The sequence below is a fragment of the Rhinolophus sinicus genome, chromosome 9, assembly GCF_057876585.1.
Source record: "Rhinolophus sinicus isolate RSI-liver-muscle chromosome 9, RSI-T2T, whole genome shotgun sequence".
Lineage (NCBI taxonomy): Eukaryota > Metazoa > Chordata > Mammalia > Chiroptera > Rhinolophidae > Rhinolophus > Rhinolophus sinicus.
In genome coordinates, this window is record NC_142509.1 from 12,187,028 (window position 1) to 12,211,210 (window position 24,183).

The 24,183-nt window shown below is 43.8% G+C and overlaps 1 protein-coding gene across 5 annotated transcripts in view; it reads left to right on the top strand.

The window, feature by feature from the left end:
• The window catches only part of ETS1 (ETS proto-oncogene 1, transcription factor), a 122,670-nt gene that overhangs the window by 62,979 nt on the left and 35,508 nt on the right, over positions 1-24,183 (top strand). Inside the window, exon 1 of one of the 5 annotated variants that reach the window (XM_088800833.1) lies at positions 19,069-19,096. The exons of the other annotated variants lie outside the window; for them this stretch is intronic. Coding sequence (XP_088656959.1) covers positions 19,084-19,096 — 13 coding nt within the window. The 5' untranslated portion in view covers positions 19,069-19,083. Of the gene's footprint in view, positions 1-19,068; positions 19,097-24,183 lie in introns of those variants that run through there. 5 annotated transcript variants of the gene reach the window in all.

Here is a 24,183-nt window from a genome sequence, read left to right on the forward strand (position 1 = left end):
TTTTACCTCTTTTGTCATGGACACTGCTCTGCATATCAACTCACAACCTGGGTTTCGAGAGACACAGATCAGCAATGAGTTCTTTTTCTTAATATAGTTGTAGTTTAATTTTCCTGTTTGCAGACAGGCCAGAGGTACCTCCATTTGCTAGCTACACAGCAACTTTCTTTTTCCTGACTAAAACTTAGTCTTTTCCAGTCCATTTCATGGGTCAGGGCACATTGTTTGTAGTTATTCTGTCACAAGAGGGAAGGTAAGCCCCAGGATTCCACCTGCAGACCTGTCCGCCTTCCATGGCCCATGGCTAATAGAGAAGCAAACAGACGCCCTGGCTACTTGTCCGAGGGTTAGGGATTGCCTCCTCTCTCATTTTATCCAAATAATTAACATCCTCGGGCCCATACAGTCACACAGAGAGGAATTTGTATATTAACAACATAGTGGCCATGTTTTTTTAGCTGGCTCCTCCAGAGTGAAATGTTGGCTCTGTTTCTGTGCTTAGCCAGAATCTGATGGGATTTGTCTCTGTGTTCACAGCATTCTGGGTCTCCCCTTTGCTTACAGCTATTAAGCTCTTCTTAACGCAGGGTTAGGAATGCCAAGACAATTTTCAAATCTATCATCTTTACTTGTCATGTGCCTATAGCTACTTTTTGTTCTTTTTCAGTTGGGATAAAGATATCTTTTTTCATACTATTAGTAGATGTTTTTCAAATTGCATAAATAGGCTGTTCCTACTTGGCTCCTTTTCTGAAGCCCTGTGCCTATCTGTGTTGCTTTTTTCTTTTAATTGTGTAGTTTATAGTCTCCATGCAGATACGGAAAGAATTGGTCTGTAGTGTAGGTTGCAGTAGATCCAATTTCATTGGCAGGGAGCCATGCTTACAGACACATTCAAAATATTGCTGTTCAGGTCATAAATATTTATTGATTATTTGGCCAACTTCATTATATTTCCCAGGTGCTTTCCAGTTTCTGCTGCTTGGGTCCAAGCCTGTCACTGGACCCTTGAAATGTGTCTTCTTAATATGCCGTCAACTTTTTTCAGTTGTCCTTTTCTGTAGCATTTAGTTCTGTGTCTGAAAATTGTAAAATATTGACCCAGATGGTGCTTTAAGACCCAAAGTAGCGTTGGAAAGTTTGAGGCTATTGGATTTCAGATCTTGATGGTGTTTAGATTGGGAGAATATATAATTTCCCATCTAAACTGCAACACTTTTGAGAGTATAATGGGTGCCATTACTAATTATGTCAGAACAATAGACAAACGGGACTCTCCCAGCAAACAAGGGTCAAGTACTTAGACACTGAATTTGAACGATAATGTTCTTTATAATATCTACTCTCAATTGCTAATCTTAGGGTTTAGACCATCCAAAGTAAGCTAAGAGGACCAGATTAAGAGTTTGAAGCCATTCAAGTGCAATGTGGTTTATTCTAACCATGGGTTATATTTTTAAATGTGTTTTTGACTCATAATATAATATTTCTCAGTGCCTGAGAAACAACTAAAAGTCAACCTCAAACAAGTTCACTACAAACATCTGAAACCCCTCGGTATCTTTGGGTAGCTATGCTAAGCTGATGATTTTTGCTTTGCAAGATTCTGCAGAGAAACTAAATTTTCCGTGTGTGTGTGTGTGTGTGTGTGTGTGAGAGAGAGAGAGAGAGAGAGAGAGAGAATATGAACTTTTGAGTAGGGGGAAAATGTCATCATTACACAAGTGTAGACAATTAAAGTTTTTGTTTTGTTTTAATCTTTATCCAAGATGAGAAGTTTTACTGTTGGGATCAAACGGTACACACACACACACACACACACACACACACACACACACACACAAATAGTTTTTTGTATCATTAAAGTGGGTAAAATTAAAAAGCAAAAAACAAGCCCTCAGTTATTTAGGAGGGGAGGAAGGGAATGGTGGATTCAATTGCAACATCCCTTTTGGCTAAAAAAGAAAAGAAAGAAAGAAAAGAGTGATACAAGGAAAAGAGTAAGAAAGTATAAACGAACTAGTGAAAGAACAAAAGGAAACAATGAAGAAAGGAATGAAAGAATTTAAGTGATAGTTCATCAACTTTTGGAAAAATCCTCCTATAGACCAAGCATTGCAATTGGGTAGGAGTTCCAGTCTCAGGTGGTCCGGTGGGTCATCTTGGGTCTGTTGCTCCCTCTGTCTAATCATTTCTAGTAGTTTTAATCCTTCATGGATGGATGGCTGGTCAGCAGAACTCACAGAGAATATTCTCTGTACTCCAGATGCTTCCTTGGCTAAAAGCGCAGGAGGACCATTGTTTGAATTTATGGAGATATGTGTGCATCGATGATTATTTATATTTTCTGTGCCTGTGGGTCCTTTTTCCCAACAGTTCTAGTTTAGAATAATTTCATAGGGGGTTCAGCTTCAGGGGGAACTTGGGTATTTCAGAAGCAGGTGAAGGAAGCATAAAGGGACAGGATTATTTTAGATGTAGAGAGCAGAGCGGGGAGAATGCTGAAAGTTTGGAGTGAAAGAAAGGTTCACAAAAATGAAGAAAAATACCTTGATTGTAGGAAGGAAAGAGAGAAGGAAGTATAAGGCCAGGACCTACGTGAGAGCGTTTGGAATCTCAGAGTGAATTTTGCCTTTGGAAGAAGGGAGATTTTAAAGACAGGGCAGTGTTATTATTTTTTTTAAAAAAAAGCAATGTTATTGAGGCTTATGAGAGGTGATTTTTTTTTTTTTGTAGCATTTCTTTACCTCCCACTCGTACATACTGTTAGTTGTTAAAACCTCTGTATCAGTTAATCAGACCAGGCGTTAAACCTCAAAGATGATGACAGAATCAATCAGGTGCATATTTTCAAGGTACAAGTGGAAAATAAAGAGTCTAGGTCAGGCAAGGGAATTCCTGAACCTGGTGCATGTAGATACATGGTTATTGGAGTATTTAGGAACTTCTACTCTCAATTAATGACGTTTCTGTGCAATTACAGTTTTTTGCTAGGGTAATTCACTACTTATTATTAATGTTAAAATCACAGTGTGTTATCAAGTTTGATTTTAAAATACCCTCCAGAAAATGCATCCCAGGAGATTTTCAGTGGGAGAGTTTCCATGTGATGACTTTTATACCTGTAGTATTTATACATTTTTTCTATCTATTTGATAATTCCTTGCCTAAGACATAAGTTAATTCTATACATTACGCATAGGTTACCTTCTATCATTGAAATACCAATTAAATGCATGGAATGTAATGAGAATTCATGAGTGATAAGGGGAGACCTGTCACTGTAGTAGGAATAATCATTGTGTACAGAATAGAGTGACCACTCTGGGGAGCCCGTCACAGGCTGGAGGCCTGGATTCTAACCCTGGCTTTGAAAATGTTTGTGTGACCTTGGGAAAGTCATTTCTGGGCCTCATGCTCTTCATTGGTGAAATAGATTAACTGGAGAAGATGCCTATGAGGTTTTTTCTTAACACTGACATTTTATGACTCTAGGTAACATGAAAAATAATTAGGTCTTCTAGAGAGCACAGAATGTCATTCAAGAGATAGGGAAAATGGTGATGTTTTTCTCCTAATCCCTACATTCTGTTCATTACAATTCAATCATTGAAGGAATTCGAGATACATTTGTGAAGGTTACCTTTCTTGGAGAAAGATGTTAGAAATTGTTACTGGCCTTGCAGAAACCGTACACATTGTCTGGGGTGACACTGGACCCGGAGTCATACCTTCCTCTGGTCTCCTTCTGTGAAACAGCTTCCTTTTTCCACAAGCCTTTGCTACAGTTGTAGCGGAAAGCAGCTCCAGTGCGGGGTCTGATCTGGAGGAAGGAGGTGGAGGTTAGGGGTCTGGGAGGTGAAGCAGACAGCCCCAGCTGCATCCTCAGGGCTGAGCGTGTGGTCTGAGCACTGGGCTTATTTCATCTAAGCTGCCCCTTCTCAGTGCACTGCTCTGTACATAAACAGTCCCCTCCTGCAGCAGGAATGCATTCTGCTGAAAGCCACCTCAGTGCCTCTTCCTGACATGACATACCCAGTGAGTCAAGGCCCCTGCCTCCTGTTTGTACAGAGGGAAGGGCCCAGGTCCGTTTGCTTCTGGCTGTTCATGGAATGGTGTCCGCTCAGCAGCCAGTGAATGCCCCTTCAGCAGGTGCAGGCTGCCCGCGGAGTCAGGGGCAGACAAGATACCTCTGCCTTGGTTTCCCCAGCCATCCGGGAAGCTATAAGTGTGTGTGTTGGGCTTTCAAAGGCTGTTGCTGCAGCAGCGGGAGAGTGTCATCGCCTGTACACAACTGTTAACCTGAAAATCATTTTCTTGATGTTAATTCTACGTTTGAGAAAGGTCCATCACAGTTACCCTTTTCTTGTAGAAGCAGGGGCCTACGATCAGCATGCCAGTTTTGGGAAAAACAAAACAAAACAGGGAAAACTGCTATTGATAATAGGGTAGAGTTTATTTACTGGTACTCATGTAGGCACATCTCACCTCTACTCATCTTTACCTTTTTGTTTTGTTTCTTTTCTATTAGTTAATGGGTGCTAACTTATTAATGTGTTAACTTATTAATGTGCCAAGAACCTCATCACTTTACCCTAATCCCTAATAGCTAAGTATAATTCCAGTTTCACAGATGAAGAAACTGAGAGCTTAAACAACATTCCCAAGGTCACACAGCTGGTGAGTAGAGGAGTTGAGATTCAAGCCCAGCTGTAGCCAGTTCTAAAGTTCCCTGCCTGCTGCCTTCAGAATTCTCAGAAATGTTTGGATGCTTGTTGAATTTGGTCAGATACTTAGGTCTGTTGGAGCTAACCTTTTACCATTCACTTAATACTTGGCTATGATCTGGTCGCATTTTACCAAATGTGACTGTGCCACATTTGAGTGTCATGGTAATCTTTTGAGTTGTCAACATTTTATAAATGGGGAAACTGCAGAACAGCGATGCTTTCTTTCCCTAGATTATGTGGTAAGTGGCAGAATTAGAACACGTAGCTGGATTTCTCCAAACTCCCTGACATTTGCTTTCAGCCACCCACATTTTAAATATTTCTTCAATTTGGTGAGTATATGGTGCATTAACTTTAATAAAAATAGTAATTAATAACAATAAACATTAGCTTGAGCTCAGAAGTGTCAACAAGGCACCCTCTTGTCTTTTGCTAGAGATAGATTTCCTCCATGTGTTTTATATATAGTTGGTCCCACACACAAAAAGTGAGCTTTGAATGGGTTGCACAGCGCTCCATGATGCCAAGCCACGGGCCAAACTTTAAGTGAGATGGCAAGCTAGTTACTTCTCAAGAAGTAAATAACAAACAAACAAAAAAACAACATGAGTTGCTTCACAGGCTACTAGACAAATATGCAATTTCCCTTTGGGGTAGGTTGACCTTGAACTTGTGAGAAATACATTTTTCTTTTTTAAATCTGAAGAGTTTTGAAAAGGATTCCTGTCCAACATCTGTCTTCCTATGTTGAAATAGATGGCACGTGCCTCAGTTTACACTTTTAAGCAAATGAAGTTCACTTGAATGACTGGCAGGAACCTCAGGTAGCTGGAGGAGCACTTCAGGAAAAAAACCAAAAAACCAAAACTTTTGAATCTCATACTGCATGTTACGGGAAAGAATTGTGCCAAAGAGGCATAAAAGAATTAATGGTATCTTAGGTGAGTGAGTTCTTTTCCTTTGTTAGTTTCTCTTTGGGGTCAGGGTGTTTGCTGTGGCATCAAGTATATGCACTTGGAGTTCAGCGAAGTTAGATTATCCCCATAATACAATGTGTTGTTCCTTAGCAATAAATATGAGTTCCCTGCCCTGTTTTGGTCATTCTGGAAGCCAGAACAATCGCTCCAAGGCCAAACAGGTTGTTACACTCAAGTATACCCTTGGCATGTTGCTGTTTCCTTGGGAGTGAGTGTAAGCCTAAGAAGCCAGCAGTGCCCTTGGGGGCCTCTGGATTATTGGGGGAAGAGGAAGTGGGAATGAGAAATAGAGGGTGGCACGCCTGATTGCAGCAAAAATTGAGATAATAGTTTTAAGTTTGACATTTTTGAAGCTGGATCCTAACTTTAATGCTTGCTAGAAAAATTTAGGCTTGTAAAGCAAATCTTAGTGTGGCTGCAAGTGTGTCTCCTCCTCAGAGTGGGCTTCAGGCCTTTGGCTTCGTGTCCTCCACTTGTGAATAGTTTTGGTCAGTCCCCCGGAGTCCTTGGTTCTACCTTTTCCTGATATGAGCATTTTCTGTGCTGACAACTGGGCAGGTTCACCTGTCGGTGGCCTTCCTTTCCCTTTTTATTGCCTGGGAGAGAATCAGGAAACGTGAGTCTGTTTTTACTCTGAGCTGACAGATTATAACCACATCTCTGCATCATCTTTGTGTTCTTCTGGAAGAGGGGTGCTTCTAGTGAGCGAGCTGCCCTTTCATTGGGAGAGAGTGGGAGAGTTAATGCATTCACGTTTAGAAAGTGCTCTGGAGTCACTGGTGATGCCACGAGTCTTATTGGATTAGTGGGAGATACGAGACAGAGTGGTGATTCTGAATACATACGAACTCTCTAAGGGTGAGTCATGTGCGTATGTACAGGAAATGCATCCTTGATTTCGCATAAGATCAAGAGTTCAATCTTACACCTTTCTTGCCTCCTAATGGAAACCAAACGTTCTTCAAAACTGCTGGGTGCTTGTTTTTGGTCTCTGTATATATCTGTGTTCAGTTGGGAGGAGTGAAAGAAGTGAAACTCAAATTTATAGAGTACCTGCTATGTGTTTTGCAAAGTGCTTTACACAAACACTCACATCCTTCAAACAACTCTATTAGGCTGGTGTTTTAATCCTCTTTCCGAAGATGAGAAATTCCATCTCAGAAAGGCTCAGATAATTTCCTGAAGGCCGTAGAGTTTTCAAGTCACAAATTTGAATTTAGATCTTTCTAATTACAAAGTCCTTCAAACTTAGAATCTGGAGAAAAAAAACTTACTAACATTCTTATCAGTGGTTTTGATTCTTGGAACATTCTGTGTGGTGTGCTCTTTTAGGCTCCTCATTATTATCAGGGTAAGGAAGAAAACATCAGTATATCTATAAATATCTACCATTGGGATATGTCACAGAGACAAAGCCAAAAATAATAGTTCACATAATTTCCACTGCGTTTTTAAATTCAAAATAGACAAGTGAAAAGTGGCTAACTAAACTTACTAAACTTGCATACAGTGTTGGGGCTTTGGCCCCCATTTTCCAGATTGGGAAATTGAGGAATGAAGTAAGAGCTCCACCCGTGCTTGAGAATTCTCCAGGGAGGGGATATTCAGGGGCACAAGTCTAGGCCTTGAGGCCACTTGATGCAACAGGAATGTTTGTAGAAAAATAAACACACACACGGAATGAATCAATGTCTACATGGCGGACCTGGAGTTAACCCCTGATTTGATTGGAGATTAAAAAAAAAAAAAAGTATTTCTTTATTACTGGACTACTGAAGGCCTCTCTTTAGGAGTTTTCTGGCCTTGCCATTCCCTAACCAATACTGTTCTGTGATGGATGGGCTCATGGGAGAAATTTGAAATTACAGGCTGGCTGCAGTGTCTTCAAAGGACGTTGGGTGCTGGATGAACAAAACAGCAACTTCACTTTTGAAATGAGGTTGGGCCCTGGTGACTTGCCGCTGGATTCACAGGGTTTGATCAGCTGTGCTGCTCTCAGGCATGCTGCAGACGGCCAGTGAGGACCAGAGATGAGCCCCGTCTGCAGTGGAACCCCAACCGCCTTGCTTTATAAGAAGAAAATACTTTCAGTATTTTTATGGGCAAACCAATTCCAAGGAATTAATATTTGGATTTCTCAAAGCTCGTGCGAGATACACACTAGGTTCCTTCTATAGACCCCAGTCACAAATCTCTTTGCAAATCTTCTCAATATTTCTGTGGTAATGGCGCCTAAATGCAATTCACCTTTTTTTGTAATTGGAACTTGGTTCTTAATATTTGTCCGGTGGATCACAAGTGTGTCTCTCTGTGTGTGTGTGTGTGTGTGTGTGTGTTTACCATAATCTTAAAATATAGATAAGATGAGACCTTTAAGTCAAAAGGAAGGAGTTTACTTCTCAGTTGCTCCATAGAAAGTAATCTTTGTCCCTGAACCACACATCCTCTCATTCACCGTGTTGGTTGTGAGATGTCCCTCACTGCAGGCACCCTGGTGTCCTGAAAAAAGTAAGGTCTCGAGGTGAGACAGCCTTATTTGTTCTTTAGGTAAAGTATTTAACTTCTCTAAGCCTTCTTTTCCTAATCCTTACAATGGAGATAATGAAGAGCTTGCAGGGCTATTGTAAGGACTTGAGATAATTCCTGTCAAATAGTTTTTCACTGCCACAGGGTCTCGATAAATGGTCTTTTATCATTATCTTGTGGGCACTGTATTTTGTAGAAATGTTCATTGCTGACAGGGCTGTTATTATTTCAGTGGTTGTTAAAACTGTGGTTACTGTTAACCTGGTTACAGAAAATTTTCCACTTGACACCCCCATAACCAACTGGGCCAGAGCAGGCCCTGTGGCCAGTACAATAATTTCTTCCTCTCACGCATACTTACCAAACCTGAGTTAGGGCTTAGGTCCCATTTCCCGCTCTAAACCATGGCCCCTGCCATATCAACAAGGTTTTTTATTGGAATTGTCCTCATCAGGATACACAGTTATTTAATTGCTGACTATTCTCCTCTTTGCCCTGGAATCCTCTCCTTTCTGGGCATCTGAGGTTTAGGAGGAAAACTCTACTACCTGTTAATACAACAAGCCAGGAGTGGGACTTGCATTCTCCCAGTTGTCACTTCTTGAGCCAGGCTGCTTTCCTTGTCAACGTGCTGTGAAGGGCTAGGTCAATGAATCCATCTGGCAACCTCCCGAAGATAATAAGCCTTGGGACTGAAAAAGCCCACTGTCTTTTCTTTCTTCTCCACACCCTTGTCCCTTTTGTCCGCCAGCCAAGGCCTGTTAGACCTTCCCAGTTCTAGCAGACTTTCCCTGAAGCGCTCTGCAACTGAAGACCTCTGTAGGAACTGTGCACCTCTGGAGAATGCCAGTTACCAATTGCAATGGTTGATTTACAGCCAGAATCTGGCACCTAGAAAAGGGGATCCTGTGTCTTTAAACAGCTGTGCGCCAGTGTGTGTAAATGTGCTTGCTAATCCGGTGACTAATTCAGTATATTATAAAGCAGCAATGAGCTGGCTGCCAAGGCAGGGCTGTATCCCAACCGGAGTGGTGTGTAAAGCTCAGAGAAGTATTTCTTGAATTCTTCCACACCACCCGTCTCTGGAATGGACTCGAAATTTCATCTGTCTGTTCCCCGAACCGGAGTCAGCATTTGTCTTCTCCTGGTTCCCGTCTCCGCCTGCCCCCTCTCTTTCCTCCTCTCTCCCGCCCTCCATTCCTTGGGTCAGTTTATTTACTCATCTGAGGGTGGAGCTGCACTCAATCTGAGTCAGGGCTGGGGAGCCAATCAGGACTGCTCTGGGGCATTCCAGGGGACAAAACTCATAACCCCTCTTGGAAAAGAATTTTCCAAAAGATTCCTTTTGATCACAGTGTTGTGACTGCACCTTTCTCAGTTCATGTCAAATGAGCCTACCCCAGGTGTTTGTTTTGCCAGGAGCCCTGTTCTATCTGCCCTTCTTTTGTCCCCCTCCCCCCAACCCCCCAACCCTCGGGGATTGGGAGAAGAACCTCCAGAAAGAGCCAGGTTTGATGGAGACTTCTTTCCCCTGAAAGCCTTAAACATAGAAATATAAAAATGCAAATGTCACTGTACACGAGTGCTTGGGCAGCCTCTGCTAAGAACATCTTTGAGTGAGGGGAACTTGAGGTATTCGCTCATCTCCTGGAGTCTGTGGCAGCCCCTCAGTCTCTACATCCGTGGTCTGAGAAGTTTTAGACACCAGGTGTCTGACTTTGGAAATGGACCAGCCTCTCCCACAGTCTCCAGTGAATGGAACCTGTCTGCCATCTCACAGGGCTTCTGTGTGGCGGGCAGAGGTGCCATCCTCTCCCACTCTTCCCTCTGCTAGTGCCATCCATCTGCCATTGGGGTTCTCCTTGACACCTGGTCCCTCCTCTTCCTCACCCTCTACACTGAGGACCTTAGCAGGCTCTTCCCTATTCCCTTCCCTCTGGAGCCCAGCCACACCACTGACTCCATCTCAAAGCCTTCTGTCTTATCAGCACAGCGCTCAACCAGAGGTGCAAGTGTGTGGCTATTGTCGATGTGCTTTGTTTCCCCCACTGGAGGGAAACTCCCAAGTGGGGGGTCTGTGTCTCCCAGTCACCAAGGTATCCCCTCGGCCCATAGCAGGGGGCTCACTTGCTTTTTCTTTTTTAAATTTATTGTGTGTGTTTTTTTTGAGATACAATTCATATAACATAAAATTCACCATTTTGAAGTATACAACTCAGTGGTTCTTAGTACATTCTCAGAGTTGTGCAGCCATCACCGATATCCAATTTCCAGTACATTTTTATCACCCCCAGAAGAAATGCACACCCATTAGCAGTCAGTAGCAGCTCTTTTTGACTGAAGGAATGCTGATGGGTGAGGCTATCCAGCCGGGGATGTGAGGAGCCAGTTTCCTGAGGAGCGCCCCCAGCATTCTACCTGATGCCCCAAGCACATGCCTGAGGGAGCGCCCTGAATCTCCCCAGTCTCTAAGGACCTTTTCCATCCCTCTCTCTCACTGGCCCAGCTTGGCTTTATTCTGGTGGCTCACTTGGGTAGGCGCCACTGTGTAGTGAGCTAGTGTTCGTCTGGGCAGAGATAATGAGCGCTTTCCCCAGCTGCATGCAGACTGTTCAGTCTGGAGCTTGGAGCTGTGGTGGCTGCAGTTTCCTAATGGCTTCCTGATGAGGCAGAGCCATTTATTAGGGCGGATGAGGGCTGCATATCCCAGTCTCTCCCTTTCCCACCTGATTCAGGCAGGCAGATGGAGAGTGGCTTCTGATCCCTCCCCCTTTTGCATTGATCACTTTTTCTCTGCTCTCCACTCAGTTGCCTAGTACGCCCATTGATCTGGAGGTTGGGTCTGCCTGGCGACTTCTCAGCCTCTTGGGTTTGCCACTGGGAGAGGCACCTGTTGCTGTTGGCTCTGAGCCAGCGCTGGCGAGACTCTGGGGCCACAGTGGGATTGTGAGAACATCCAAATCTAGGCATTTGGGGCCATTAGGAGAGGCCCATTCTGAAAGGAGAGAAAAAATCTTCAGAAGCTCAAAAAGATCACAGCGAGGCCTGTCTTTCCTGGAACCCTGAGCTCCCTGCCCTCTATAATACATTTGCATTTAGACTAGAGCTGCTTATGTTGCTTCAGGACATGGCCTTTTTGACTTGGTCATATGGCTTCATTAATAGATGTGTCAGGGTCAACTTCCAGGCCAATGCCACTGATTTTCTGTTCTGACTTTGTCAGTGGGGTTTGTTGTATCCCCTCAACCCCATCAGTGTGTCTCTGTTGCCCTATCTGCAATACCAGCAGGACTGGAATTGCGATACTTAGAGAACCTTTGAATCACATCATGGTGATCTGTTCTCCTTTTAGTGCTTCCTAGTAGACAAAGGTCAGTAGATCACTGAAATTTACTGCTGCCTTCTCTATTTCTGGTTGGGTAGGAGAGCGCCCTCAAATTTTAGAGCTGTTGTACACAGTGGTGTCATGCCATTGAAGTTGGGAATTGAAGACGGCTTGCTTTGCAGCCCCTGGTGTTCCAGTGGGATCTCTGCTTGAAGGAAACTCTTCAACAGTAGGGCCAGAACATTGTTATCGAAGACTGATAACCTGGAATGGGAACAGGTAGCATCCTGGGGCTGACAAATCCCAGGTCATGTTTGTTAGATTTCTGGATGGGTTGTTCCTCTGGGGCTCTTAGGAACTTGGGGAGGTGTAGTGTTTATCTGGAGTGAGGATCCAGAACTTGATAGCAGCGTAGATATGAATAAGCAAACAGCAGTGGTGTCGAGGAAGGGGAGGCAAGAGGTCTAGAGTTAATAACCATGTGACCCAAGGCAAGTTGATGTCACCTCCCTGAGTTTCATTTTCTCCATTGGTAAAAGGGTTTGAATCAGATGATGCCGTAGTCCCTTTGAATTCTGTGCTCCCGCAATAGTGTGGGACCCCTGACCGGTAACAGAGCTTGGCTCCTCCTCAGCGCTGTGGGGAGCCCACATTTCATTCATCTTAGTAGCCAGGAAGGAGAACATCCCTCTGAGGAGTTGTTGAAGTTTAGAGCAAATTCTGTCAATTCCTCTGTCTTGCTCTGGCCCTGGATAAGACGTCATGCTTTATACAACCGTTGTAAGGATAGCAGAATAGAGGAGCGGAGACCAGGAAAGGATGAACACACAAGTAGAGTGCACGAGGTGATAGTTTCTGACCAATGCCATAAAAATGGCCAAAGCTGAAGAGCTATAGGGGCCAAAATTACAGGTTAGGTTGGTCTAGACAAACCTGGGAGTAGCCTCAGATGATAGGTTTTAGTGGTGAACCCACTGGTTTAGGGAGAGTGCCCATAATCCCTTTGCCACCATCACGCTAGATCCCAAGTATCTCCTTAGCAGCTCAGGAAACTTGAGCTGGGACTCTGAAATTATTACCTAGATCCCTTAAAGCTGTAACAGGATTTCTGACTCCTCAGTAGGGACATAAGTTTGTTTGGAGTTAGTGAACTGAGTGGCACCTTTATTTCCTGAGTTGTTGAGCGTGGAGAGAGGGCCTGCTACTGTAAACTCCACATACTCCATGTCAGGGCAGTGCCATCGGGTGTTTGTGCATTGAGCTGGTGTGCAAATTTTTGAAGACTGTGATAGGGGCAGAGAAGGGCTGACTCATGCTCGTGCCAAACACACACTGGGTGGGAAGTTCTGCATCTTCTCTGATGTCAGCCTAGCTTCAGGGTGGCAGTGTGTGTCTTTGCCTTCTCCCTACTCCTGCCATGTGGCTCCCACGTGGCTCTCTTGAATTACACTGGGATAGACGATTCAGCAGGGCTCTTAGAGAAGGGAGAACTTACTCTGTTGTGAATAGGGGGTGGGGGAGAAATCAAAGAAGTGGTGTTTCAGTGAAGTACTGGACAAGGTGAGGTGGCCCCGGCACCCACTTAGATTTTTGTAGTTTGGTGTATTTCAGGTGGTCAAAAAGGTTTCAGTCTCTGCCATCTGCTTAGAACAAAAAATGCATAGGAGTGTTTGCTTGTCATGGCCTTGTCCATATTATCTGTTATGCTGGTAATTCAAGTTTATTAGACCACCCTATAGATGGTGCGAACTCTGAACATCTTGGCTCCTGCCCTTTTGAAGTCAGTGAAGAGCATGTGGGGGTGGGGAAGCAACACAGGGCATCACTTTTAACCGTTCGTTGGTTGCATCGGCCCAGCCATGTCCAGCACACGCCTGCTCTGTGCTTCAGCGTTTAAATGATAAAACATTCAAGTGCTTGCTTCTAGTTCCTTCTGCGTGTGGTGACATTACCTGGGATATTTTCAATGAAACATCCTAAGCTATCTACATGAAAAGGAGGAAAATGATGGTATTTAGGTTTCTTTCTACCTAGTTTTGGTTTTCCAGGAGCAAGGAGGGAAGTTGGTGTCAGCAACTTGCAGGCAGGTGTGGGAAGCTGAAGTGACTCTTCAGGGGATGTCTGTATGAAGCCCTGAATTTCTTACCTCTAGGGGATTCCAGCTTTGCCCTTCAGGCGGTAAGGTTGGACTGTATCCCGAGTGTGCAGTTGCTGACTCGGGGTTGCCCCGTCAATGCTGAGGGCTGTCGGTGGAAACTCACAGTGAACACGCGCAGCAGGGTGACTGGCTGCAGGGCTCAGTCCTGTGTCCCCACACTTTCATCCCTGGCTCAGGCTCTGTTCATTTTCAGTTTGCTGTCTGTCACAGGCTTATGTGACCATGCTCACCTTCTTTAGTAGGCCTCTGGGAAGATTAAGACTATAGGTACCACAGTTGGGAAGGATTAAAATTGATTGTCACTCCAAAGTTATGTTTGAGCAAAATGTTCCTCTAGAAAATGGAGGAACAGTCCGGAGGGGCTGAGGTGAAGGGGAGGCAGAGATCTTCACTGAGACACGAGGCACACAGGTCTGTGAATTTCAGTCTTGGCCTCTTTATGCTCCCAAGAAGTGAGGAGGGAAGTTTCCCATGGAAACAGTCTTTTATAGTGGCCCCTAACCACGTGTAATCAACAGATCCGATAGGACTGTTGTTTCAGGGAACATAGAGTTGACCTCCATCTACTGGTTAGTTTTCCCCTGACATCTCCACCTTCCTTTGACCTCTGTAGACAGAGGCCTTAATTGTGTTGGGCTGGGCTGACCAGCAGTTCTGACCTACCCCATCTCAGCGCTGGCTGTATTTTAGCAGTAGACAAGCAAACTTCTTCACTTGCCTGAAGAGATTCTTTATGCTAAGAAGAAACTATGTGAGCCAAAAAGTAGCCTGTTCGTAAGCAGGCAACATTGTTGGTGACGTCATCTTCTTCCCAGCTCCTTGGGGCTGTGCATACTGGGCAGACTTCCAAGTCCTCCTGTCTGGGACCCACAGTGGCAGATATAAATAGACCAAGACTTTGTCTGTGGCCATTGTTCTCTAACTGCCCATTGTTTCTGGAAGCAAAGTAGTTGTAGCTCTTGAGGGCTAGTAGTTCTTTCTCTCGTTCTCTTCCCACCCCCCTTTTCCTCTTTCTCTCATTGTGCAGAGATCCGAATCCCAGCTCCACCATTTTCCTCAGCCACCTTCGCATTTTTCTGGAGCTTAGTGAAAAACTTGAGGGGAGAACGGGCTGCACAGCTGATTCCAGTGAAGCTTTTGTTGGAGCCTTTCCCTGATATATTTGTGGTCAAGCCGAGGATATGTGGGTCCAATGATAGTTAAGTCAGGAGGATTTGTAACTGGTCGAGCAACTGGTATACCCCAAAGGTCTTGATTAATGTGTCAATGTCAGAATGATGCGTGGCTCCTGGTGTCATGTTATAGGCTCCATACTTGGTCATTGCCTTTTCAACATTTTTGTTGGGGGCTCAGATTAGAGAAGGGTGCTGCAAGCATACTTAGTAAATTGCAGATGGTGCAAAGCTAATAATAATAGGATGAGGACAGATTCATGAGACAAAAACGATCTCTACTCATGGAAACATGGGTCAGAACAAGGTAAAGCTTAATGTGGATAAACGTAAAGCTCTGCTTGAGGTTAATAAGATTCAGTCAGCGGGTACACAACTGGTTCAATGTCAGTTCCTGTGGAGAAGGGCTGGAGTGCACTGTGAGTGGCGTTTGTAGAGTGGCTGTTAGAAAAGTCAGTGTTGGTCTGCTGAAGTGCGTGGAGCGGCACGGTAATTCCAGTGTTTCCAGTTTCACTCCTGAGAAGTGTGGTGCTCCTCTGTGAGTGCTCAGGAGGCTCTTTTTAGGAACATGGAATTCTGGATGGGGGGACGGCCAAAACCATGCCATCGTGAATGCTTGAAGCAGCCAAGGAATTTTAAAACCGGGACAGAAATGACGACAAAGGGATGAGAAAAAAGTTGAAACGCTGGTAGAGGAGGGAAGATTATTGTACTGCTTGCCTTCGACCGCTAGAACTACGGTCCATAGATAGAACTCACAAGAACGCAGATTTTAATTCAGTGTGTGTCATCATTTTAAAATAATTACTGCAGTCCGTCCACAAGTGAAATTCAGAAGCTCCAAAAGTGGAGAGGAACTGAATATGGTAAGTGAGGAGCTATATGCAAGGACCTTCTGCCGGCCTCTCCAGGAAGTATGGCGACTGTGTCGCAGGTCCTACCCTATCTCTGATAGTCATTACTCATTAGCAGATAGTCCTTTGTAGATTTGGAAAGTTAGGGTGCGTTATGTATATAGAGTGTATTGCTTCTGTACCTGCGGTTGGCATGTTGAGAAGATTTGTCCCTATACTGGGAAAATGGACTTCCATATTCTTATTTTTCATTGTGGTTTCCCTAGGTTGAAAACAGACAGTTGCACTGTGCAAATGTGTATGAGTATGCTTTTTCCTTCTCAGCCCAGATTTATTTATTAAAAGAAAAACACATCTGCATAAAAAAGCCTTAGAACACAGGAAGAATGTCCACTTTGTTTTTCTTTCTGTAGCACCAAGGCATGTGGGGTTTCAGCTTCCTCTGAGGGGTTTTTGAAGACTGGCTTTCATCTCAAACAAGGCTTTTTCCCATTGGAAAAAAACGGTCCTTTTTTGGTTTAAAAATGTATTTATATAATGTATAAATAAATAAGAAAGTCGAGAGAGAATTTCCTTTTAAAATTTATGGAAGAATGCTGCTTTCTGAACACCATTAATTGGGAGTAGGTTCCTGGCTCTTCCCAGCCCACGTTCACTCTACCGTCTGTCCCTTTATTCTGGTTTAAAATTCTTCAGTATTCCCTTCCTCTGCTTTTCCCTGTCTTTCCCCACTGTTTCCTGCTCTGCCATCCTCAGTGCCAGCTCTTCCCACCTTCTTCTCTCCCCCTCCCCCCGAGTCTGCTCCCCAGTGGACCCTGCCCCACTCACCTCAACTCCTCTCCTTGCTCTCAGCCCCTCTTCCTTCTGCTTGTCCCGGGAGCCTTCAGTGATTGGAGCCTGCACTGGAAGAGGCCCGTCTCTGTGTTTGTTTCCTGCGTGGGAGGGAGAGGCAGGCCTTGAGAAAACAGTTCAAAAGTGCAGAAAAATGTTACCTCGTCCAGCCTAAATAAACGGGCTCCACTCCATTTGTTTGCCCAGATTTTCCCTTTGCCCATGGAGAAAACCACTCATCCTCCCGCTTGACCAGCTTAGCCTTCCTGGTAACCCTCGAGTCCCCTCCGTGCCTGTCTTCCCCTAGACCACGTGCCCAGGGGGCCCTGACTTGGCCGGTCCTGAGTACGACTTGAGGTGGAATCCTAAGTTCTGGTGTCACAGCTGCTGTCAGCAGAGAGTCCCTGGGATTGAGGTGCATCCCTTCACCAGGAAGAACTTCCTCTCTAATGAAAACGATGGAGAAAATAAAGGGAAATGTTCTGAGTCCATCATGTCTGCTCTCCTGCTTTTATCTTTGCTGATAGGCGTGTGTAGGAAACACCTGGTTTTAGTGTCCAAGGCTCTGGGTTGACCATCCAGGTTAAACCACTGAAATAATCTTTTTGAGCCTTAATAGCCTCATCTCTGTGATGGAGATAATACTAAAAACTTGGTTGTTTTCAGGATCGTGTTAGAATACGGGAGTAAACATTTTGTAAAATGTAAAATTCTGTTCGATAGCAGTACTGAAAATTATGGGTGGGAATCCAGTGAAACTAAAATAAATTGGTTAACCCAGTAACCCGCAACCCCAGGGTCTTGGAGAGTGAGGCATCAAAGCCTGTCATGTAAGCTGGCAGTAGTGGGAGCTGGGATAATAGCAAGACGTAGGATGTCAGATATTTTCCATATTCTTCTTGAGTGGGGTTATCCTGTGCCACATTGGTACCAAAAACATTTGACCCTGCTGAGAGTGTTTTAGTTGAAGGCAGGGCAGGAGCTTGCCCTCTCTCTGAGCTGTAAAATCTGGGAAGGACCAATCGGATGCACTGTGGCTCTCTGCCAAGCCTTGGTGGAAAGGGTCCAATCCATGCTTTTCTCCTGAGTAATCTGGGGGCTGTGGCTCTGTGTTTTCGTCACGCTGTTCTGGGACACTCAGGACTTGTAACATGCCTGGTGTGGTGGGAGTCAGCTGTAATCATCTCCGTAGCAATGATATGAAACATGTGAAGCACTCTGTAAATAACTTTGAATGCTCATTTAAGAACTTTAAACTATTCTTTAAAGTGCTCTATGGAGGTGGGCTTTTTATGCAGGAGTCCTGATCTCAATCGTTAAAATATTCTTTTAAATTGTGAGAGTTTATTCATTTAAGGGCACATAAGTGAGGAGGGTAAAATGCAGCTTGGGTTTTGGCAGGTTCCAAACACAGACAAAAGAGTTTTGAGCACACAATTACAATTTCGTTTTGTGCCATGTTGATTCTAAGATGGCACTCTTAGGAAGTTTTGAAAACCAAAAGGCATCTTAGGTCCATTGGATCAGTAGCTGTGAGATGTTTTCATGGTAGAACACTATTTTAGATGATTATTGCTACCAAAAAAAAAAGAAGAAAAAAAAGATTTCCCGCTTAGCCAATTGGAGGATGCAGTTGCAGAATAGGTAAAAAGTTAGTCTATTCTGTTAAAATCAAGAGCCAGATTCAGGGGACATAAATTTCTATTTATATCTCAGAATCTGATTATTGTGTCCCCCCCCCCCCCCATTTTCTCAGTTACTTCATTGTACTTGGGGAAATTGCCAGATTCCTTCTTTTTGCTGCCTCTCTAAGCATTGGGAAATAAAATCATATTTTTGTAGTCGTTATATTTTACAAGACACTTTTCAGTTCAGTTTCAGTCACCAGCAATTTATTGAACACCTACTATGTATTAGGCTTTGGCACTTTCACACATATTTAAATTAATTCTCACTGCAAGGCAGATAGAGAATCCTAGGTAAGGAAAGGCTGCTCTGTCTCAGTGACCTCTGAGACCTGTCTCATGCACTTTTCCTGGTCCAGGGCTGCCAGAGAAAACACATAGTCTGGAGTCATTTTAGCAGGGCACATTCATTCAAATACTTCCTCTTTCAGGCCATTTGCCCAATGTTTACGGTGGGAGATTTGAACTGTTTTAAGGAAAGAGCAAGAAAGTTTAGCTGCAGAACCCGTGGGGCAGTTCTGCTCTCTGGCTCAGATCCTGGAACGGAAGAGCCTTTCTGGGTTTCCCTGAACACCTGGAATTGATTTGGGCTTTGCTCCGACTTCGAAACATTTGCTGAGGTGGAGGATGGTGAAGGGGGTAGGAAAGAAATAAATCCAGTGATTAAAAATAGCTTTTGCATGTCAGGTGCCTGAACGAATTTGGGAACATGCCTGCAATCCCTTTTGTCTGGCAGGTCTGAACCCCGGCGCTGCCGAATTACAACCGCTTTCATTTGTTTTTCCTGCTCCCCTACCATGTAATGGTCAAGGGCTCATTGGAACCATGTGTGAGCCTGGTGAGTCACCAAACCCTCAGGACTTCAGTGGGAATAATGTGTTAAAACTCCTTTTGGGGGATGGGGCAGGGGGTGGATGAAGGGAAGAATGGAGGGGACTGAAGTCACTTCCTACAGATGTTCAGTGCGCTCAGCCCCACGTGCAGCCTCTTTCCCAGGCCTGGCTGCAGGGCCTGAGGCTGGCTTCCCAGGGCAGTTTGCAGCATACTTTGCTTCCCAGAGGACCATTGCTTTCATCCCAGGGCAGCTTCCCTCTGTGAAGAGGTATCTACCTTCGAGTTGGCACATTGTACCCAAGCAGTGTGTGTTCCCCAGACGCAGTGTGCATCCGTGGCAGAACTGATATTCTGTGATTGGAGACTGCCTTGTATTTTTGGTCATTCAGGTCACTGGAGGGTTAATTGGGGATTTTCTTCTGTGCAGCTCCTTTCTCCCATCTTTGGGGTGGTTTTCTATTGGCTGGTGAGTTTGAGGGGGCTAGATATTAAGAGAAGGCAGAAGCCCAGTTGCATGTTTCCCTAACTGAAAGGAGTCTGTTTTAGGGCTCATGGCGTCCCATTATTTGGGGGCAATGATGGACTGTTTGGTTGGCCCAACGAGGGCACTGAGCCATTTCTTGCTTAGTTTTTGCTGGAGCCAAGAGTCCTGCTTGTCCCTCATTGTTCTGTCACATAATTAGCTTTATGAAAATGGAGCTGAGGGCCTGAGGAGGGACACTTATTTCCCTTCGTTGCATTAACCTCAGCCAGAAGCTTTTGGATTATACTAGCTCCCTCAGCTGGAAGTCCTGCCTGCCAAGTTTCTAGGGCCTGTAACAGGATTTGGAATCAGGAGTATAGGAGAAAGAGGACCCTTACCTGTCCCTTCGTTCCTAGTTCCAGTCCACCCTTCCCTGAGTGAGAGATAGGGCAGGACAATAGAGACAATTTTTGAGATTCCCTTTCACATTCTCCTGAGATATTGGTATCTTTATTGGGTAAGTCCTCTTAGAGACTGATACCAACTTTGCAGGGACAGTCATCTCCTGAGTCAAAGTTACTAGTCACTGGCCACAGCCCTTTTTCTATTTTTTCTATTGATCTGAAGGAGTGAAGGCGCCTTCTGTCCTACACTGGGACTTGTTCTAGGCAGTTTGGCAACCGCCCTTTGGGTTCTTGCCAGAATCCCAGCCTTTTCTTTCACTCCTTGTTACAGTTGTAAGTAAGTTCCTGAGGACATGAACAGTTAGGAAGAAATGTCACTGCAATCTTCTGCTTGTAGGACGTGGGGTCAAAGGGACGGGTTGCCACCCTGACTTGAAATCATCTCTCTCTGATCCAACTTGACCATTTTCGTCGTGATCGTGTTGCTTTAAAAGAAGTTTTGTGGTTCAGGTGGGCCAACTAATGAAATGTAGACATAGATTTAAGCGCTGTGGAAAGGAATCTGAAGCCTTATTTTCTTTTTCTATGAATTTATCTGTCTCCCGTAAGGTTTCATATATGTTATGATCCTCCTTTTTCTCAGAAATATCTCCATGACAATAAATTATTTGTGGATGAAGTGACATGTTGTCTGGGATTAGCTTTACAGTTCTTGAGTGTTTAGGGAGAAGGTGAATTAAAAGCTGGAAATGTTGATAGATTTTGAATAGGGATTTATTATATTATTCTCTCTACTTTGGTATATGTTTGACAATTGCCATAATAAAACATTAAAAACCCTGTTAGAGATATAGGCATTACTTATTAACAGACCACTTTTTAGCAATGCATTGATTAAGTGAGTTACCCAGTGTAATCATATTAGTGGCAAAACTGAGATGAGAAACCATGAATTTTTACCAACAAACCAAGTTAAGCCCAGCGCATGTCCCACCAAGTCTTTTTCCCTTGTCTTCAGAATCCTACCTTCCCATTTGCGACAGTTCTTTTCTCCTCTCCGCATGAAACGGAAGGTTTCTTCTTTCTTGGTTTCCTTTCACTTTAAGAAACATATTTCAGTAAGACTTTATGTAACTAATTAACCTTATATTATGTGCACAGTTTGCCCATCAAGGTGACTCAGGGGTGAACAGACAGGGAAGGAAGCCAGATTGTCATTTAACCTGTGTCACTTTGTATGAAAGGAAGGAAGCCTCACTACTCTTAGTCCCAAGAAAGGAAAAGACTACAGTTGATTCTGTAAATGGCTTTTTATTATGTCTATATGAGGCTAGCCATATAAAATTCTGGATTTCTTCATCCAGGAGTGGTTTTAAGTTGTTAATTATTTTCTTCACATGTATCTGATTTTCAAATAAGACACAGAAGTCCGATTTTCTCTCTTTCAGCTGTGAACATTTTAGTTTTCTTGGATTTCTGATCGATTCCTATTTACAGCAGTAGAGTAGAGTAGCAAGACCTTGGACTTGAGTTGAAAGATTGCGTTCCAGCCCTGGCTGGGCCTTCCCAGCCCTGTGACCCTAGGCCAAGCTCTTGATTTCTTGGAGTCTCAGTTTCCTTATCTATAAAATGAGGATCTTGTAATACCTTCCCAGGCCCCTCAGAAGTTTCATGTTATGAGGATATTGTGGCATAGTATGCTGGAAGGATCTTGGTGGACTGTAAAGCGGTTTTTAGATGAAAGGCATATTATTTATCATTCTTTCTTTCATGCTACCACTGATTGGGACAATACCGACTGTATACAGTAATCCGGTAGGGTTTGGCCAGTTCAGTAGTTGCATGTACCTTAGATCTCTAGTCCTTGGCTGTATCCCTCATTGCCTCATTCTCGCATCCCAGATGCTCCCATCTTTTCTGTCATTTATTTGAGAATGGTGAGAAGAGAAACATCTCAGGTCAGTAAAGCCATGTGTTTTGATCTTCTCCCGGAACAAACACCACTGCAGGCTTAGATTCTGTGGAACACTATTGATGTGAGTCATTCAGTTTCAAAAAACTCAAAAGAAGGGTATGAAAAGTCACATGAAACGTCCCTGACGGTTTCTTGGACATTGAACAGCCCTCAACTTTGCGTTACATAAAAGTGAATTGAAACCTTTGTTCTACATTTGACTTAAAACATCCATGGAGTGTATACGTTGTTGTTCGGCGTTAGGCCACAGTGAAAAATGAGCACATGTTTCCCTGCATTCAAAATGCCATGGGCTCATCATACGCCTACTGATTTAAGGAAAGCTACCTGCTCATTTCCGCCTCGGCACTGCAGTCTTGGTGAGGCAGAGTTTGGGACTGTTACTTATTCACTAGCTTCTGTACAACTCCTCAGAAACTTAGGGTGATTCTTGTAAATACAAACTTAGACTTAGGATCCTGAGGAATAATAAGTGGGTAAGAAATCTAATACATTTAGGTTTTCAGTTTCTGGTGCACTGTGTTTAGAGTTTCACTGTATTGGCGTAGTATATATCCAAATCAGGTTTTCAGCATTTTGAGACAAATGTGTCACTTAAATTTAAAATATTGCAATTACAATGATTAACATAAAGGCAACTTTAGTACTTGTCCATAAAATACAATTAGTTGATGTCTATGGAGGCATTGATTGAATTGTAGATGCTGTTCCTAAAATTAGAAATATTTGGTACCTAATGCGAAAGTATTGTAATAGACAATGAGATAAAGTATGGTTAAGAATAACAGAGATGGATGCTTGGGCTAACCCATCTCAGCTTCTTTCTCCATCTGTGGAATGATTTCATTATTGTTGGTGATCAGTGTAATTAACAGAACTGTCATAATCAAACATAAAGGGAATTTTTGCATTCGTATTTTATATGATAAGAGTTTGATATTTTATATTAATATACACTTTTGAATGTGATTGTTTATCGTCGCTTAAATGCAGTGTCACTGCTAGTGAAAAAGACAATCTGCCTAATTATTCACCCACTTACAGAAGAGTTTGGATTTTTTTTTTCTAAACCAAAATTCCACACTGTATAAAAATAGTAGATAAAGCTCTGGCTTTCCTTTATGAATCCTTTGGGTCCTAGGGCAATGCTATGCCTTTTCCTGAGCTCAAGTCCAAATGCAGATGTCCCAAAGTGTATGGGGGTAGTAGCTTCTACCATCTGGGCTGTGAGCACTTTTTCAAGAGATCCAGCACGTTGAGTCCTCAGTCAGCGGCAGAGCCAATGGGTACTGGGCATCTGTAGCTGATGGCTTTGGACCAGATTTTTGAAGATGGCATTGAGGTGGACAGGCAAAAGTAATTCCAGCTGTTTCCCTTGGAGAGAACAAGTGAGAACCTGGAAATGCCAGCTCCCTGAGAGGAAGCAGAAACCTTTGTGGAGAGCTGTCAGCCCAGCGATCCTGTCCAGCCAGATTATGTGGAGTTATAGGAAGCAGACTCCAGGAAACCTCTTTCTCAGGCTTTCTGCTGTCATCCTTGGCCTCCCTGTCACCCTGAAATCAGACTGCCCAAGCTGTCCTGCTTAGAAGATGCCTGGGGCCTCCTAAGCCAATCTCATCCTTCAGTTCCAATTTGCAGCAGAATCACTGCTTGTCCATTTGGCCTGGCTTGTATATTCCCCATGTGTTGTCCTGGCCAATTTCCGCCGTCAGTAAAGTCCTTTTCATCGAGTCGTAAATCTAATAGAGGGAGCAAACACACAAAACAAAACCCACACAGTTTAAGTTCATGAATTTGTGTTGGATGGGAGGGAAGGGAAGAAAATTGATTCAAATTTGGAAAACATTTAATTCACTAGACATTTGTTGATTGCCTTGTGTGTTTCGCCCTGCGCTAGGAGCTAGGGGGGCTGCAGTTGTCCCTTCTTTCAGAAGCAGTACTCGTGAGTTAAATAGTCAGTCTCTTTTTCTAACGTAAAGCTGACTTCCACTGTAAGGGGAGACTTTCTGGACCGGCCACTTAGTTGTCCTTGGGTGTGTAGAGTGGGGACTAAGTGGGGAGGGCATTGATGTCTGTCTTAGTGACTCATTTGATGATTACTCTATTGTTTGAAGGGCTGAATGTTACATAATCAACACTTTATCCCCTCCCTCCATCATTCCCTCCTAACAATCTGGGATTTTCCATCATTTTGTCAACCTTCCTGGAGGCATGTTGATTTTTCCACTAGATTTTTTTGGGCATGTCCC